This window comes from Chroicocephalus ridibundus, chromosome Z (genome assembly GCF_963924245.1).
Source record: "Chroicocephalus ridibundus chromosome Z, bChrRid1.1, whole genome shotgun sequence".
NCBI lineage: Eukaryota > Metazoa > Chordata > Aves > Charadriiformes > Laridae > Chroicocephalus > Chroicocephalus ridibundus.
The window spans coordinates 61,496,160-61,511,019 of NC_086316.1; the positions used below are offsets into that span (position 1 = coordinate 61,496,160).

A 14,860-nucleotide genomic window follows, 5' to 3' on the forward strand; every position below is an offset into this window, starting at 1 on the left:
ACATATCTAGCCAAATAGTACCCACACTTTGCTAAAGCTTGTAATACCTTAGAGAAACACCCTAACCTCAGTGGACTTTAGATACGATTGTTCTTAAGTTTTAACATGACTAACTCTGGTAAGTACTTGGACTACAAATTCATGTTCTATTTATGTGATATTTCTGTTGTTATCTCTAGTTTTCTATTTCTCGTTAGTTTCACAACAAGTTTTTGCCGACATTCAGAACTGAAACTCACCTATACCAGTAGTAGTTGCAGGGTTACACCAAACAATAGGGAAGAGCAAATACCTTGTCCAGGGTTTTGTTACACTAGTTGGAGAGATATTTTAATCAAGATTCAATCTGTAGGAACATACTGAATGCAGAAAAAAGCACACGTACTTTTAATCTTTTAGAATGGTGCAGCAAGGAAGGTGGACAATGTACCACATGTGGTACATTAATTAACTGGTAAATAATAAGGGCATTTGTAAAAGTAAGAGAAATATAACATTTTATTTACAGTTGATTCATATATTTTCCAGTTTTTACATGCAGTATCTTCCTACTTATTATTACTTTAATGAGGAAGGATATCTGCAAGTCCAAGACAGCAGAGGGACTGACACTTGTAGCTAACTGGGTTACCGTTGTAGAGCTCACTAATCACACGCTACCTCCCCGTGCCTTTCTTGTCAAAGCTTCCTAAAGAAGCCAGGTTCCTGTGAAGTCTTGACCAGACACTGAAAATATCTCCTTCCTCTTTTACTCTCCCTCTCTGCAAAGGATCACTACGCAAAAGGGAAAGAGGAGCTGTAAAATGATTGAGAAAGGCAACACTCCAATTCCAGTCACTTCTTGGCAGATGATCAAAATGACATTCTCCTTCGAATGTCTCTAGGGTCGCACCTTCCCTCCGCACTACCAAGCACCTATCTTCCCTGCAGTCAGAGCTCTTTGAATGAGCCCCAGTGCCATGGAAGTGCTGCAGTTTGCCATGAAGCCATCGCTTCTCATCTGCTCCAAGCTCCGAAGTTCCTGATTCAACTCCCTTCTCTCTGGGGAACTAATGAGAAGCATTAAGTATGTGAAGACTATTATGCTGATGTGTCAGCACTTGCACTAACTGTATCTTTCAGAATAATACGCTAACTTATCAACACAGCGAAAAGCCAAGAGATGAAAAGTAAGGCCTGAATATGAAATTATTCCTAAGCGTGCAGTAATTAAATTGCAGCTCTCAACGTGCATTATAAAATCGCTCAAGGTAACATTTCTGTAACTGCCTACAGTATAAAATGTTAGGTTCCAAGTATAAAAGGAAATCTGTAGAGGAAAATGAAAAATGTTAATAGCTTATATAGTTTAAGAGAAAGCTTTAACCCTGGGCAGCTGCTAGACAAAAGCATCTTGTGTCTAAGTGAATAGTTCAAATTTATGTCCAAACCAAATAATAAGTCACTCCATTTGACAGCGTCAGATTTAACTTCCGAGTCCAGACTGTTAACATGTCAAAACAGAAGCAGAGTAATTGTTTTGTCCATAATACCAAGTAACTAGAGGCCTGTCTGCAGCACTTCACTGTTTCTAAAGCCAAGTGCATGTAAGGTTATAATAGTGAAATGCCTGCTTCCATTATCTCTGTGTTTATTTATGGAATTTATCAGAAATTTAGAGACAGTCAAGAAAACTAATCAAAAAAGACTGCCTTATTTTTCTCCTGTTACAGTAGAGGAAGCAGTTTCTCTTTAACAGCAAACGCCAGCCTAGCACTTGGGCAAAATGCCTACTGGGAAAACAATGTGAGGTTGGTTGATTGTGTATATTCTTGTGGGTTCCACTGACTTCTCTTGGAAGGGCACCAGATTTAGCTTTCTGGTGGCAATAAAACTATTTGTACAGCACGTTGCAAATTGCCTGCCATCCCTGTTCCATCAAAGATCAGGAGCATATTACAGTGCAAAGCACCCAAGAGATGCACTGATTCAATGAATGAAGAATCCCCGGAAAGAAGACTTAGCTGCATTAATCTACTCAACGCAGGAACCCCTGCTGCAGTTTTATAGCTGCTTCATCCTCCAAGAGAAGGAATTACCTTTGTCTTCACTATTGTTTAAAATATCGCAAACACCTAAATACAAAGCCAGAAACACTGGGCACGGGTTGGGAGTGGAGTGGCATAAAAGCCTCATGTGATTTTATTTTTTCAAAGCAAATTCAAAGTATTTGTTTTCAAGTAAATTAATTGTTGGCATGACTGATGTAAATGTGACTATATTAATTTATCCTCCTGTTAGGCTCACATTAACCCAGTTTATGTTTTGAGATACCTTTTACAAACTCTTCTTTCACATCATGGCTAACTGCAATGAAACTCCAGAACCAGCATGTGAATCTGTCATCTTCCTTCAACACATTTCACAAGTGAATACTACACAGTAGGAAATACGTAAAAATAGTTTGCTGCTTTAACTTTGATTTTTGTTACAATGATTTTTATACAAAAGTCCTTTACAGTGCACCACCTGAAGTTTCATAGATACAATAAGAAAAAACTCAAAAGGTATTTACTACAGATTTACTTACATAACTGCTCACCATGTTTACTCATTTTCTGGGGCAAGCTCAAAGAAACGAATGGGAATTAAAAAAAGGCCAATTTTATTTTAAAGCAGGTTTCTTTCACATTTCTGTAATGTATGTTAAATGTATTCTTAGACTTCCTGACACTTCTACCTGACTGTTGAGAGGATTCAGGGTAATTGGGAAGTACCCCGTTCATTTTTAATACAACATGCGTGTGTAAGATACAATACAGTGAGTTGCAGAGATATGAAGTACCAGGCTTGAATCAGGCAGTAAGACTCACTTGAGAGGGTGTACTTGTTAGCTCCATCTTTTCTTGGGATTTTTCCTTTGCTAGTCTTGCAGCCTCTTTGAATTCCTGAAATTTTTCAGCAAACTGAAGGTACATATGTTTAAAAAAAAAAGGAAAAAGAGAAAGAGTAGGCGTGAAATAGTACATTACATGCAGAACAGAAAGCTGTACTTAACATTTTACAAAGTCAAATTCTGTCAGTAGAATTTTTTAAATTTTTCTCCTTATTAGATACTCAGTTTAGTGAATTACACAGTGATATACCTTTCAGTACCTTTCAGATATAATATACAGTGCTTATATGTCAGGAGAATTATGATGCAATGAAGTTTGATCTGTTGCTGATAAGTGTTAAAAAAACCCCCACCTCAGAGATGGCTAATAATAGTGACAAGCTGCCTCACACAGCTTCTTTCAGATTCACGTTTTACTCTCCTCCTGAGTACAAATGATCTGCTTCTGAAGCCTAGTACGGTCACTATTAGCCTAGAGCTTTCAATGGGCTTCATTCTTTCACGACTGAAACAATACTGATGTCTTCCCTAATTTTATCAGCATTTATAATTTCAATAGCTAATTAGGAAAGCAGCAGTGGGAATACTGAGTCAAGTTCATCTCTTGATTGTTCATTGACATCAATCAAGTTAAAGAACAAATTCATTGAACTTGCATATACTGAACACAAAATTCATGAATTGCACATTGAACTGCCGTATGAAGCTTGATTTCTATGCTACATGTACCTCTTCCAGAAAATAGCTAAAGCAGAAATTCAGAAATACGCACACCCTTAAAACTGAGAGATTAAATCAATTTATTAAGGCCTGGTTTCTCAGGCTAGAGAAAAATTTGGCTTTATAGATCTCAGCTTGACACTACACTGATTGCTATAGTAGCCAAGCATTTGGCTTTGTTTCCTACTGCTTTTATACAGAACATAGAGCATACAAAGAAATTGGTTTGCACTACATGTATTTAGAAGGGATGAAGGCTACCCTTTGTGTCACACAACCTCTTCAACCATTTTCAACCAGAACTTCACTTGCTAGTGAATATCATTTCTCTCCACTTGTATCCTATATTTCATCTGTCAGGTTATTTAAAAACATACACTTCCTGAATATAGAAGGAAACAAAAGATACCACCTTGAAAGTCTAATCAATCCAGCATCAAAAAATGTGTCAGAATAGACGATAAAATTGGCAACAGATCACCAGAACTAGATGATACTTATTTAAGACTTGTACACAGACCTCAGAATCTGATGGGTAACCTATTATTTAAATCAGCTTTAAGATCAGAGGATTAGTAAATGGCAAACACGATGCTGAGGTTTAGAATAAATGGCTGAAGACACACAAGGGAGTAAATACAATCTTCTGTATCACAATGGTAGCAACTATAAAAAAATATGTAATAGACACATAAATAGATTTCATTCTAAGAAAGAGCCAACAAGGCTAACATAGTGAAAATTTTCAACAAATTTACTAGAATGCCTTGAGATAGTTAGATGATGGATAATAGCAATCTCTTGATAAAATTCCTGAATAACAAAGATGAGATCTCAGGGTATGAAAGGTTTTCTGGAGGATCAATATTGCAAGGAAAAGATGAAAAATGGTGCGAGGAGTCTACAAGAGGCTCTTACAAGTATCTGTGGTGGCACTTTTGCCATTTAGCATACTCTTAAGTTATATAAAATAAATCTGGTGAAGTAATTCAAAGGAGTAAGACAGCAAACCTGAAAAGGAACATTTTTCCTCATAGATCAGGAACTCCTTCCACTATCAAAAGCACAGACTTACATTCTGATTGATAAAGTCATCCAGTTTTCTCTGAAAATCATGGGACATTCTGTTCCTCCTACTGCAGCAGCAAGAGGGACTCTGCTCACAAATCCTGATCCTGTGAAGGGAGTATTCTTCAACCCAGGAAGCATCTTTCAGGTATCACTGACTTCTGATGGAGGTCAGCGATCAGAATCACTGGATTCTGATGGAATCTTGAGATGAACTTGTGGTCTGACATATTGAGAAAACTTCTCATGAGGATAAATACATGTTTAATTAATTTTCTTCTATACTGTTTGTATATGAAGTTGATTAGAGTGCCATTATTTTTCTACCAGATATTGTCACTCTGCTAATTCTCAATCACAATAGTTGCACAGAAGGAGGTTAACGCTGTTGCACTCTACCCTAGTAATTAGTTCAGGAGGTCAAAGGCACATGAACCAAAACCACATAGTCCAAAAGTCAAACATTTACTATAAGCTAAACAGACAATGATCTGAGAATAAACAGTCTATTGTATCTGCTCTGATTATTTGGTTCATTAGCCTGTTGAAATCAGTCACAGACTAGACTAAGTTTTTTTGTGGTTGCAGGCTGTCTTTTGCTCACCAGAACTTGATATATTCCACTGGGGCTCAGAGACACTACTGCAAAACAAGTTATACGCAACAGGGCTGTTCACTAATCAAATACAGAAAAGAAGTTCCAGAATCCACTTTTAAGGCAATTTCTAGAAGCAAACTGTTTCTGAACAAATCCATTAATATAGTTTATTTGTTAGCCCTATTACCAATACCCAGAATATCCAGTAGTACTTTGAGCCCTAAATTAGATTTCGTGTCCTACAATGCTAGGTGTACCTAAGAGTGCTCTAATAAACCTGACTACAATGCTAGCGCACAGAAGTGAGAGTTAGTAATCTGAGCAGGGAGACAAGACAAGGAAGAGAATATGGATGTACTTTCTCTAAAGCTACACAGGAGATCTAGGGTTTCTAATTCAGCTTTTCTGATTCCAAGACCAGCGTATCCATGAACTCCAGTGACTGAATAGATTGTAATCTAAGGAAAAGTTTCCTTTCCCCCACGAAATATATTTGTTAATTTTAAAATAACACTAGAAGTTTTACCTTTATGAATTTTAGTAGCAACAATCAGCAATTTAAACTCACATGAATGTCAGTTTGATAATTAAGATATAATACAACAGGGACAGTTTGCTAAAAGGTCCTGAAGATTCATCATCATAAGCTTCAGAGAAGGTCCATGACTTGGTATTTTTCTCAACAGATTTGTGTGTTCTTTGTAAAGCACAGCACTTGGAGCAACTGCTAATCAAACACGTACTTAAGACAAAATATCTACTGTTGCTTTTGAGATTAAACCAAGGGCATACATAAAACTCTAGACATCCGTTTGATGTCAGTGAAAGAATAGGATTGAGACAACTGTAATTAAGAAGGCAATAAATACCATACGGCAAGAAAAGAGTCAAGGACAGGACAGACAAAAAACCCAAACTATTTTCACTGGCAAGGACAACCTAGTGTTTAAAGTCAGGCAAACACAAACTGTGCATGACCACAACATGATACTTTGCCTCCAAAGAATCATTCTGTGATTAAGGAAGACAAGCTATTTTATGAGAGAGGTAAAATAACTCAGCATTTATCCTAAATCCATTGAAATATTAAGAAAAGTTATTACCACATTGGTAACCAAGTGCCTCTAGGACATACACAACCAATTTAAGTAAGTGACAAAGTTTCCAAGTTCACTGAAGCAATGATAGGTGCACAAACCCACCAATTCAGAACTTCCTGTGTTTGTGTTGCTTTGTAGAAATGAAAGCTATCGGATTATGAAAGGAGGAAATCCTACAAATGTTAACACTTGTCTAAATCAAGCAGTTTTACTGCTTTTCATTTTAATGGTTTTCTAACCATTAGAAAGTTAGACAGTTTTCTAACTATCCTTGGATAGTGACAATTACTTTCTCAAAGGGGCTTGTGTGATTATTTCTTTTTAAATAACAAGCCAATCATTATTCCTTACTTAAAGATGTACTTACTATGCCTTCCTTTTATTTCACTTGGGTTTCCAGATCTTTTGTATACTTCAAAGATGAAAAGCCTCTGCTTAATGTGGAGACATGTTCTTAAACTGAACTGAAATTCCCCATCTGGAGAAAAATGTTTGTACAGGTTCCTGGACTCATCTACCAGAGTAGTACGAATAGCAACAGGGATTGTAGAAAGGGTGCTCAGAGGAACTATACCATTATTTTGAGAAACAGGGGTTACTGCTTTCCTCAAAATAAAATGTACATCCTTCCTGCACTAGTAGACAGAAAAAAAAACCTCAGATATGGTATAGAGTTCCTTTTCGTAAACATTTCAACTTCTGTATTCCAACATGAAAATGTGGTTCTCTTTTACACTGAATATATTTCCTGCTGGCTTTACTTTAAGTTTGCAGATGTTGAAATAACTGTAATCTGATGCACTACACAGTGGAAAAGTGAAAGTGAGTGTGGCTTAAAAGACAAAAAGTCATCTGAAGACGATCAACAATTCTTTTTCTAGGAGATCCAAATACAGAAGAAACACTAAATTGTCTACTCCTTCAAATTCTATCATGAAAAACTTTAATGGAAGAACCAACTTTAAAAAAGAGAAACCTAAAAAATTAATAATTAGAAAGCATTAACAACATATATTGTGATAGCTGAAATCTCCCTCCTTTCCTCCATCAGTTAAAAGAAAATTTGCAGGTAACATACTTTGTCTTGTCTTTTTACGTTACAAGGATGGATACAGAACATTATTTTGTAAATTATTTTTAAATAACAATAGCAGTGAGCACAGAGTCAAGGTCCAATGAACAGGAATCAAACATTATTAAGCCACTTGGCTAGCTGAATAGTTGCCACTGGTCATACTTACTTTTGAAAGGTGATGTTCAGATGAAAATCCCAAGCCATAGACTGTATTCGCTCTGCTGTCTGCCCACTGGCCAAACTTCTGGGATGTTTTAGTAAATGTCATGTTGGGGGTGATAGTGCTATTTATTATTGCCTGAAAAAAAGTAATAGTTGTAAAAAAAGGGGGTTTGTGGTTTTGATTTTTTTTTAAAGACTACTCATAATTGAAAATTCCAATATTGTAGTCAAGTATCTGTGTACACTCGATGAGAAACAAACCTGGAACTAGGGAACAGTTTTCTTCTAATTCAATCAAAGCTAAAATTATGAAAATGTATTTTTGCATACATTCTGCAAAAGGAGCAAAAGCTGGGAGGAGGGCACTTGTTTGCAACTGCATGCAGTCATTTAGTACTTAGCAAGTCTAAAAAAAGTCCATTAAAGCATCTGCATAGGCTAATGAGATCAAAATAGAAGAACTAGCAAAGTCCTTTTTTGTCTCACAAGTGTATTTCTTTGTCCCCTAAAGCAATACCTCTCAAGCTCCACCATAAGCTTCACTGTTCCATTCCCCCCACTCCTGTTGTATACGCGATTCTCACTGGCAAACATGCCATAAAACAAGAAGCACAATTTCTTTTTAAGTTTCTGTATTAGATTAATCTGGTTTTCCTTTACACACAGAGAAATACGCCTAACAATGACGGGAACATACACCAACTACAGAAGAGCTACTCTAAGAATAACTTTTCTTCTCTAGTTCTTGTTACATACAGGATGAAAGAAGCACATCCTCCAGCATACAACTTCTGCTACTGTAAACAAAAAATGCAACTATTAGATTATATGCTGGTTGCATTAAAAGCAAGTAGAGTTTTACGATGGATTTCAACAGTATTTCCATCACATTAAAGTTTGTCTAACATATTCTAAAGCTGCGACACAGAACTGTCCAACTGACTTGAAGTACCTCAGGATGGAGTCTTACAGTGACACCAGTGGGTTCCATTTAACTAGAAAACCAATGGTTAGTACAGTTTATAACCAGACAACACAAACAAGAAAAACTAGACGTAAAACTCAAAGATATGTGTCTTCGAAGTGAAACGGAGGCACGCTTTCTCATCTGTCTGGTGCTACTAAGAATTTCAGCCACATCTGTTAAGTAATTCACAGCCCTTTTCATGAAGCACTGGTGCTTTGCAACACCCACGTGAAAGAGAATGTCCTCAAAACTTCCCAGAAAATAGCACACATTGCGAGCAGAGCAATTCAGCAAGAATTTTTCTTACACGCCAGTTACTGTGCTCCAAAGGTTATTGTCAGTATGTGACCTACTGCAATTGTCTTACACTACCGAGTCGGGAATCTTTCAAACATCAGTGTGCATGTTTCCTGCTTCCATGAAACCATAACCCCTGCCTTACCCCTGGCAGTTCAAAGCCATTGATTACCGTAGAATCCTAGAGCGGCAAAAAATCCACAGGGTCCAAACCATCTTCTCTGTCGTAAATAACAAAATCTTTCTTTTATTCTTTGAATAGCAGGAACAGATGTGTAGAGAGTAACGGTATTTTCTCAGGATGGTGACAGTGAGAAACTTCAACATCAGAGAGAGACGAAGTACTGCTCTCCCAAGCCTGAGATCTTCTAGAAGTCAAAATCAGTCTATACGACTTGTGCAAGATGGCCTTCTGGGTGGATATTAAAATGAGTAGTTATGGAGTTTACGTAGCACCTTTTGCTTTTGCTGAGATTTGGGTAGCACCGGAGCACAGCTACCATCAGCATACAATTTTCTCTGAATTCTACAGGGGAAGCCTGGAAAATTCACAGCTGAGGGGCCAGCTAAGCCCACAAACAGCTTTCAGGTCTATATGGTGATTCTCAGATGAAGGGGCAGAGAGGAGCATTACTAGAAAGTTCAGAGGAATGCATTCTATTGCAACATGTAGAAAAACAAGCAAAGACACTGCAGTACAGATTAATTTAACAAAACTGGCATCTTCTGCAGTGGCTTTGGCAGCTCCGCTATGCTTGCATTAAATTAGAAGAGCAAATCTGGACACAGTGGAGGATATCAAACAGGCAGTCCTCTCTGATAACCTTTGCCTCAAAATGCAAGTTTTGGCTACCATGGTGAACAACTCATGGAAAATACTGGAATGCCTGAAAGCTTACATTTGAACCAATAAGCCTCCTCGGGTCAAGGACAGGATATGCTGTGAGATCAGAGACTGGAGAACGAAACATCTCCTCAGATTTTCATAGAGGAGAAGCTCGTCAATGAAGTCACTGATAACTCAAACTTCATTCTTCTTTCTTTAGGCATAAGGTCCAGAGCCCAGATAAAGCCAGCAGGCTTGCACTAGCACTGTGGCCTCCAACTGACCTCATAGAAAACGGCTGTCCATGCCGCAGAAGAGATAATGTGAGACAGGGTGATTGACTTATTGGAAAGGAGGTATTCTAGAGCTCTTTTTTTCTTTTATGCTTCTTGTCTCCTTGTGCACTGTTAGTGCCTGGAAGTCCTCTTTTGAAATAACCTGGCGGAAGCCCAGAACAATGCTGTGCAAGTTTTCTTAATGCTCAGCCTGTCTTGCTGTGGAAGCTGTCAACAGTGATATGTTTGAAATTAAATTGTTGGGGGGACAGTGTAGAAAAGTCTTCCTCCCAACTCAAGCTCTAGCTATGTTGTCTAGCTTGCTTAGGCCTTAGTTCCATCCATTGCTTGATTAATTTGAGCTTACATCACAGATTTGAGAGTGTGCATATTATGCCATGGATGTAACTTCCTCAATGCGGAAGACAACTCTGAGGACAGGGACTTAGGACCTCCAAGCAACAGGCAGGTTTAAAGCCTGCAGGACTGGCATTTGCTGCAGTGACAGTGGCATATCTGGTCGCAAAATAACCCAGTGAAAAACCTTGCAGAAACCAACCAATTTTTAGCCGAGACTGATCACTGCGTCGGCTGACCACATGGCTGGTTGCTCAAGAGAACCCAGGCCAGGCTGCCTGGACCAGAATGGGGCATGTGCTTTGACAGCAGTCTGCATTTAGGTTGGGTTACAGTGGCTGTCAAATTGCTTCCTTGCAAGGGAGAAAGGTAGGAAGAAAACTTTAAAAAAAAATAATTGTATTGAGAAAGAGTTGCTGCAATTCTTCCCTTTATTTTCCAGCAGAGAAAAATATGGATGCTTCCCTCCAGTGGTCGGTCAGTATTAGTCCAAAACCAGCAAGTTCCCCATTGGGAAGACTACATTCATATCCCACTGATACAAAAAAAGAGTCCTTTCATTAGATTTGCAAGTTTTACAAGGAAATCAAGGCTTTCAATCCTCTCTGAATTAGATCTCTCACATGCTAAATTAATTATGCTTTTAAAAAGTGCAATGCTAGAGCATACTACAAAAACAGTCAGTGTCAGCTACTTCTGGAAAATACTAGATATGAATCCTTCATGTCTTCAGATTAAAAACAAAATAAAGATTTATTTTTTAAATTAGAATTTATAATTAAGCCTGTCTTGTCTACTGTAAATAAGTACTGCTTAACTGCTCTCCCCTACACCAGACTTCACTGTAGAGTTACCAGTATAACAAGTGTCAAATATTTCATCAACTTTTAAGAACGTTGTTAGTATAAACGTACAAGAATATCTTAAAACCAGAACAGAGTCAATCTGACAGGCAGACATTTAGCTTTTGAATAAAACTGTTTTTGTTATCTTTAGATTTTGTTGGAATAATAAAATAGCTTTCATGTTTTCCTTTCATATTAGTTTAGCTATGAGAAAATAGGGCATGTGTCTTAGCTGTTCGTTTTACTGACTGCAAATCCAACAGCTGCAAGATACACAGCTGTGGTCAAATATGATTTCATCTTGTGCTAAAATTGATGGCAATAATAATCAAAACGCACAGTATTTTTTAACTTCTTCAAAGGAAGCTCACTGAAGACCTGTGCTTACAGGCCTTACTTAAAACCTGTATTTAGCTTTAAAAAGGTTATCACTTTGCTGTGTGACTAGTTTATTTTACAGCAGTCTTGAAAACACAAGGATCATCTATTGCAGTAACACTGATGGGAGACTTGACTCAGAAATAATACATACAAAGCTCATGGAACCTACAGACTGGAAAACCACTCTTTTCCAGTCTTCTCTTGGTTTAGATGAGCACAAATTTTTAGGGTTCTTTTCCTATCTTGCATCTATGAAAAAATGATCAGAGAGTTAATTAGTACTGCAGGAACCACATTACTTGATCTCCTTTCTTTTCTCAGTGACCACCAGTTGAACAGAAAAGACAGCATGATTCTGGGAATAATCTTAGTGTCTGCCTAGTGTTACTAGAGAAATAACAGAAGCTTCCTTCCATCACCTAGGAGAAAGAAGTACTAAAACACACTTTTCCAAGGAGCTATGAAATGACTACATAATTAATGAGAACGGAAAGCCTTAGCAACAACTGCTCAATGTTGTCATGTCATATTGCATAAGAAATTTTATTTTTCAGGCTTTCTCTTGATTCCTAGAGTGGCAGGAGAAAAAGGTCGCATAAAAGGTACTTACTCAAGAGGTCACAGAAAACAGCCTTGAGTTGTATCAGGTTATTTGCATCAGGATCCCCCTGCCATGGGCAACAGGGATCTAGATACTGTGTACGACTCTAAAATATGGTCTGTACACTGAACGCTGAACTTATGGCCCTAGAAAATTTTCTGGCGTCAAGTTAGATGTAGATGCACCATTACTTGTGCAAGGCATTTTAAGAGGAGACTGTAGCTTCAGAAAACAACATTACACAGAATGGATTAAAAATAAGCAGAATTTGCTTCTATAAAATCTATCTCAGCTCAATGTGACTCATACCTATTGATACAGAATAAGCAAAAAAACCCTCTCTAAAAATACACCAAAGACTCGCACAAGAAAATTCAAGTGGGAATCTGCAATGTACAGTAGTATCCCTCAGAGGTGAGTGAAGATCATGACTTTAAAATGTCCTTTTGTTTTCAAGAAGAAACATTTATGGCATTCATACAATCAGTACAGACATTAAATTTTATTCAGGAATCCTACTGAAACCCACTGACCTAAAGAGAGGGGAGGGCGTATGACAGAAATAGGATTATCACTCAGATCTAAAGTAGCTCTCTGACTTTCCTTACTGCCGTCTAAGTGAACATACGTGTCAGTTGCCGTGACTTACTGACTTACTGCTCAGCACCTGAGCCGCTGTAACTGAGCAGCCACACGCACATCCTTCTCTCCACCATACAAACCCGCAGGGTGCTGTAAACCCCACCAGCACCAAGGTTTACAATAAAACCTGGTTGGATCATACATCTATTCCCTCCTAGGGAGGGGAGCAGCAGCTTGTGGCCACTGGCAACATCTGTATTTGAGACATTTTCAATGTAAATTTTGTTTTAAGAAACAAACAAACAAACAAACAAAACCCCACAAAATCATCTTTATTCAGTTTCATTTCAAAACTTAAAATGGGAGAATTACATTGCATAGCTTTTTCTCCTTTGCAAATCTAACAATCAACAATATAAGGCATTACAAGCTCAGAGGCCAGTAGTGTTACTGACACCCAGCTGTATGACATATAGCAGAGACACTATCTGGACACATTCCAAACTTAAGAATGCTTTATATTTAGCCCTTTGTACATACTATACTGTATATGTGCAGACATGTTAAAAAAGATGGGGCTTTAATTAAAAATAAAAAAATTCTCTGGGAATTATGCTGAAAACCTTAAAATTCTTCCATGGGTCCCCCTGCTATTCACCTGTGTCTGTTTCAGAGCAATGTTGTGATGTCTAAAACAATGGGTCTTTCTTAATCATGATTGGGATCCTAGATCTTAGTCAGACTTCTAACACTTGGGTAAAAACATTATTAGGATTGCAGCAATCACAGAGAGAGTAAATAAAACTGATAGACTGCATTATCAATATACCTTGCCAATAATACTGCAAATGCAAAGGAAAAGCTGCAATAGACAAACAAATAAAGAGACGAACAAATGCTTGACAATTTAACTCAGCAGCCACTTTGCAGGAGCTGCAGCTTTGGACAAAGGCAAAGGAACCCCAGTAGATACCAGAATAAGGACTTTGTAAGCTGTGCAGATCAATTAAGGTGCTACAGGTTACAACTGGTAGTCTTGATTTCATGTAGCACCTAGTTCCAATCCCAAAATAAACACTCACACAAAAGGTATTTTAACTATTTGATAAAAGGAATTTTAATTACTTGACAGAACTACAAAAAAAACCCCACATCTGAAGGAAGGCTAGAAGGAAAGAAAAAACATAAGACTTAAACTTGAGAAAAATTCTGGTAGGCTTTGATACCAGAGTCTCATATCACTGACAGTAGTATCATATAGAGATCTCTGACCGTGAGATATTTCTACATACTTCTTTATGATAGAAATTCTCCTTCCTTACTTAAATCAGCAACAGTCTGGATATTTAAAAAAAACGCAGGGCAATATATTTCAGCTTTCAATAAATAGCTGCAAAATCTCTGTGAATACTGCCATGCTCTAACAGGGTATTTCAGTTCCAACCATCATGAACTGATGCCTCTCCAGAAGCTGCAAATGAAAGTCTCTTGAAAGGATTACAACTTCTTGTTACACTCTGTATATCTTTAATGTCCTTACTGCAGAGATTTCTGATATGCTGTTTGTAAACTTACTGGTTTTATACCCTCTTGGGGTAGAACCTAAGGAACGGTCAAATATTTTCTCCATGCCAAATTAATTTCTTAGACAAGGCTTCTTACAACAGCATTATCCTTCCTAATTAAAAATAAATAAAAAAACAAACACAAAATACCAAACTGATTTTTGATATAAGCTTACCATGGAGAGCTTTATTAGGAGGGAATCCTCACATTCTCTACAGTAAAAATTGGAAGATTACGTAACAAAGAAGGATTTACTAAGTGCTTATGGCACTGAACAGATGTCTTTCATAATACTGAAGCCAACAATATCGATAGATCATTGAACGCGGGAATGAAAACAGGTTATTCTAAACCTATTTGTACTTTTTAGGGCCTCTCACAGGGAATTCCTTTTTAGCTGGCTCATAATACAAAGTAACAGGTCATCACTCAAATTCAGCAATAGATTTATCAAAGTAAACATTGCATGGAAAGGCATGGAAATACATGGAACATATGGAAATATAACATTTTCAGATAAACACATGAAACATGTAATGAAGCAATGTTATCATTTTATCATGTC

The 14,860-nt window shown here is 37.5% G+C and overlaps 1 protein-coding gene across 1 annotated transcript in view; it reads right to left on the reverse strand.

Moving 5' to 3' along the window:
• Positions 1–14,860, reverse strand: part of HOMER1 (homer scaffold protein 1) — a 101,035-nt gene that overhangs the window by 61,762 nt on the left and 24,413 nt on the right. The window contains exons 3-4 of the mRNA XM_063320804.1: positions 7,603–7,734; positions 2,853–2,945 (exon numbers count right to left, since the gene is read on the reverse strand). Coding sequence (XP_063176874.1) covers positions 2,853–2,945; positions 7,603–7,734 — 225 coding nt within the window. The remainder of the gene's footprint in view (positions 1–2,852; positions 2,946–7,602; positions 7,735–14,860) is intronic.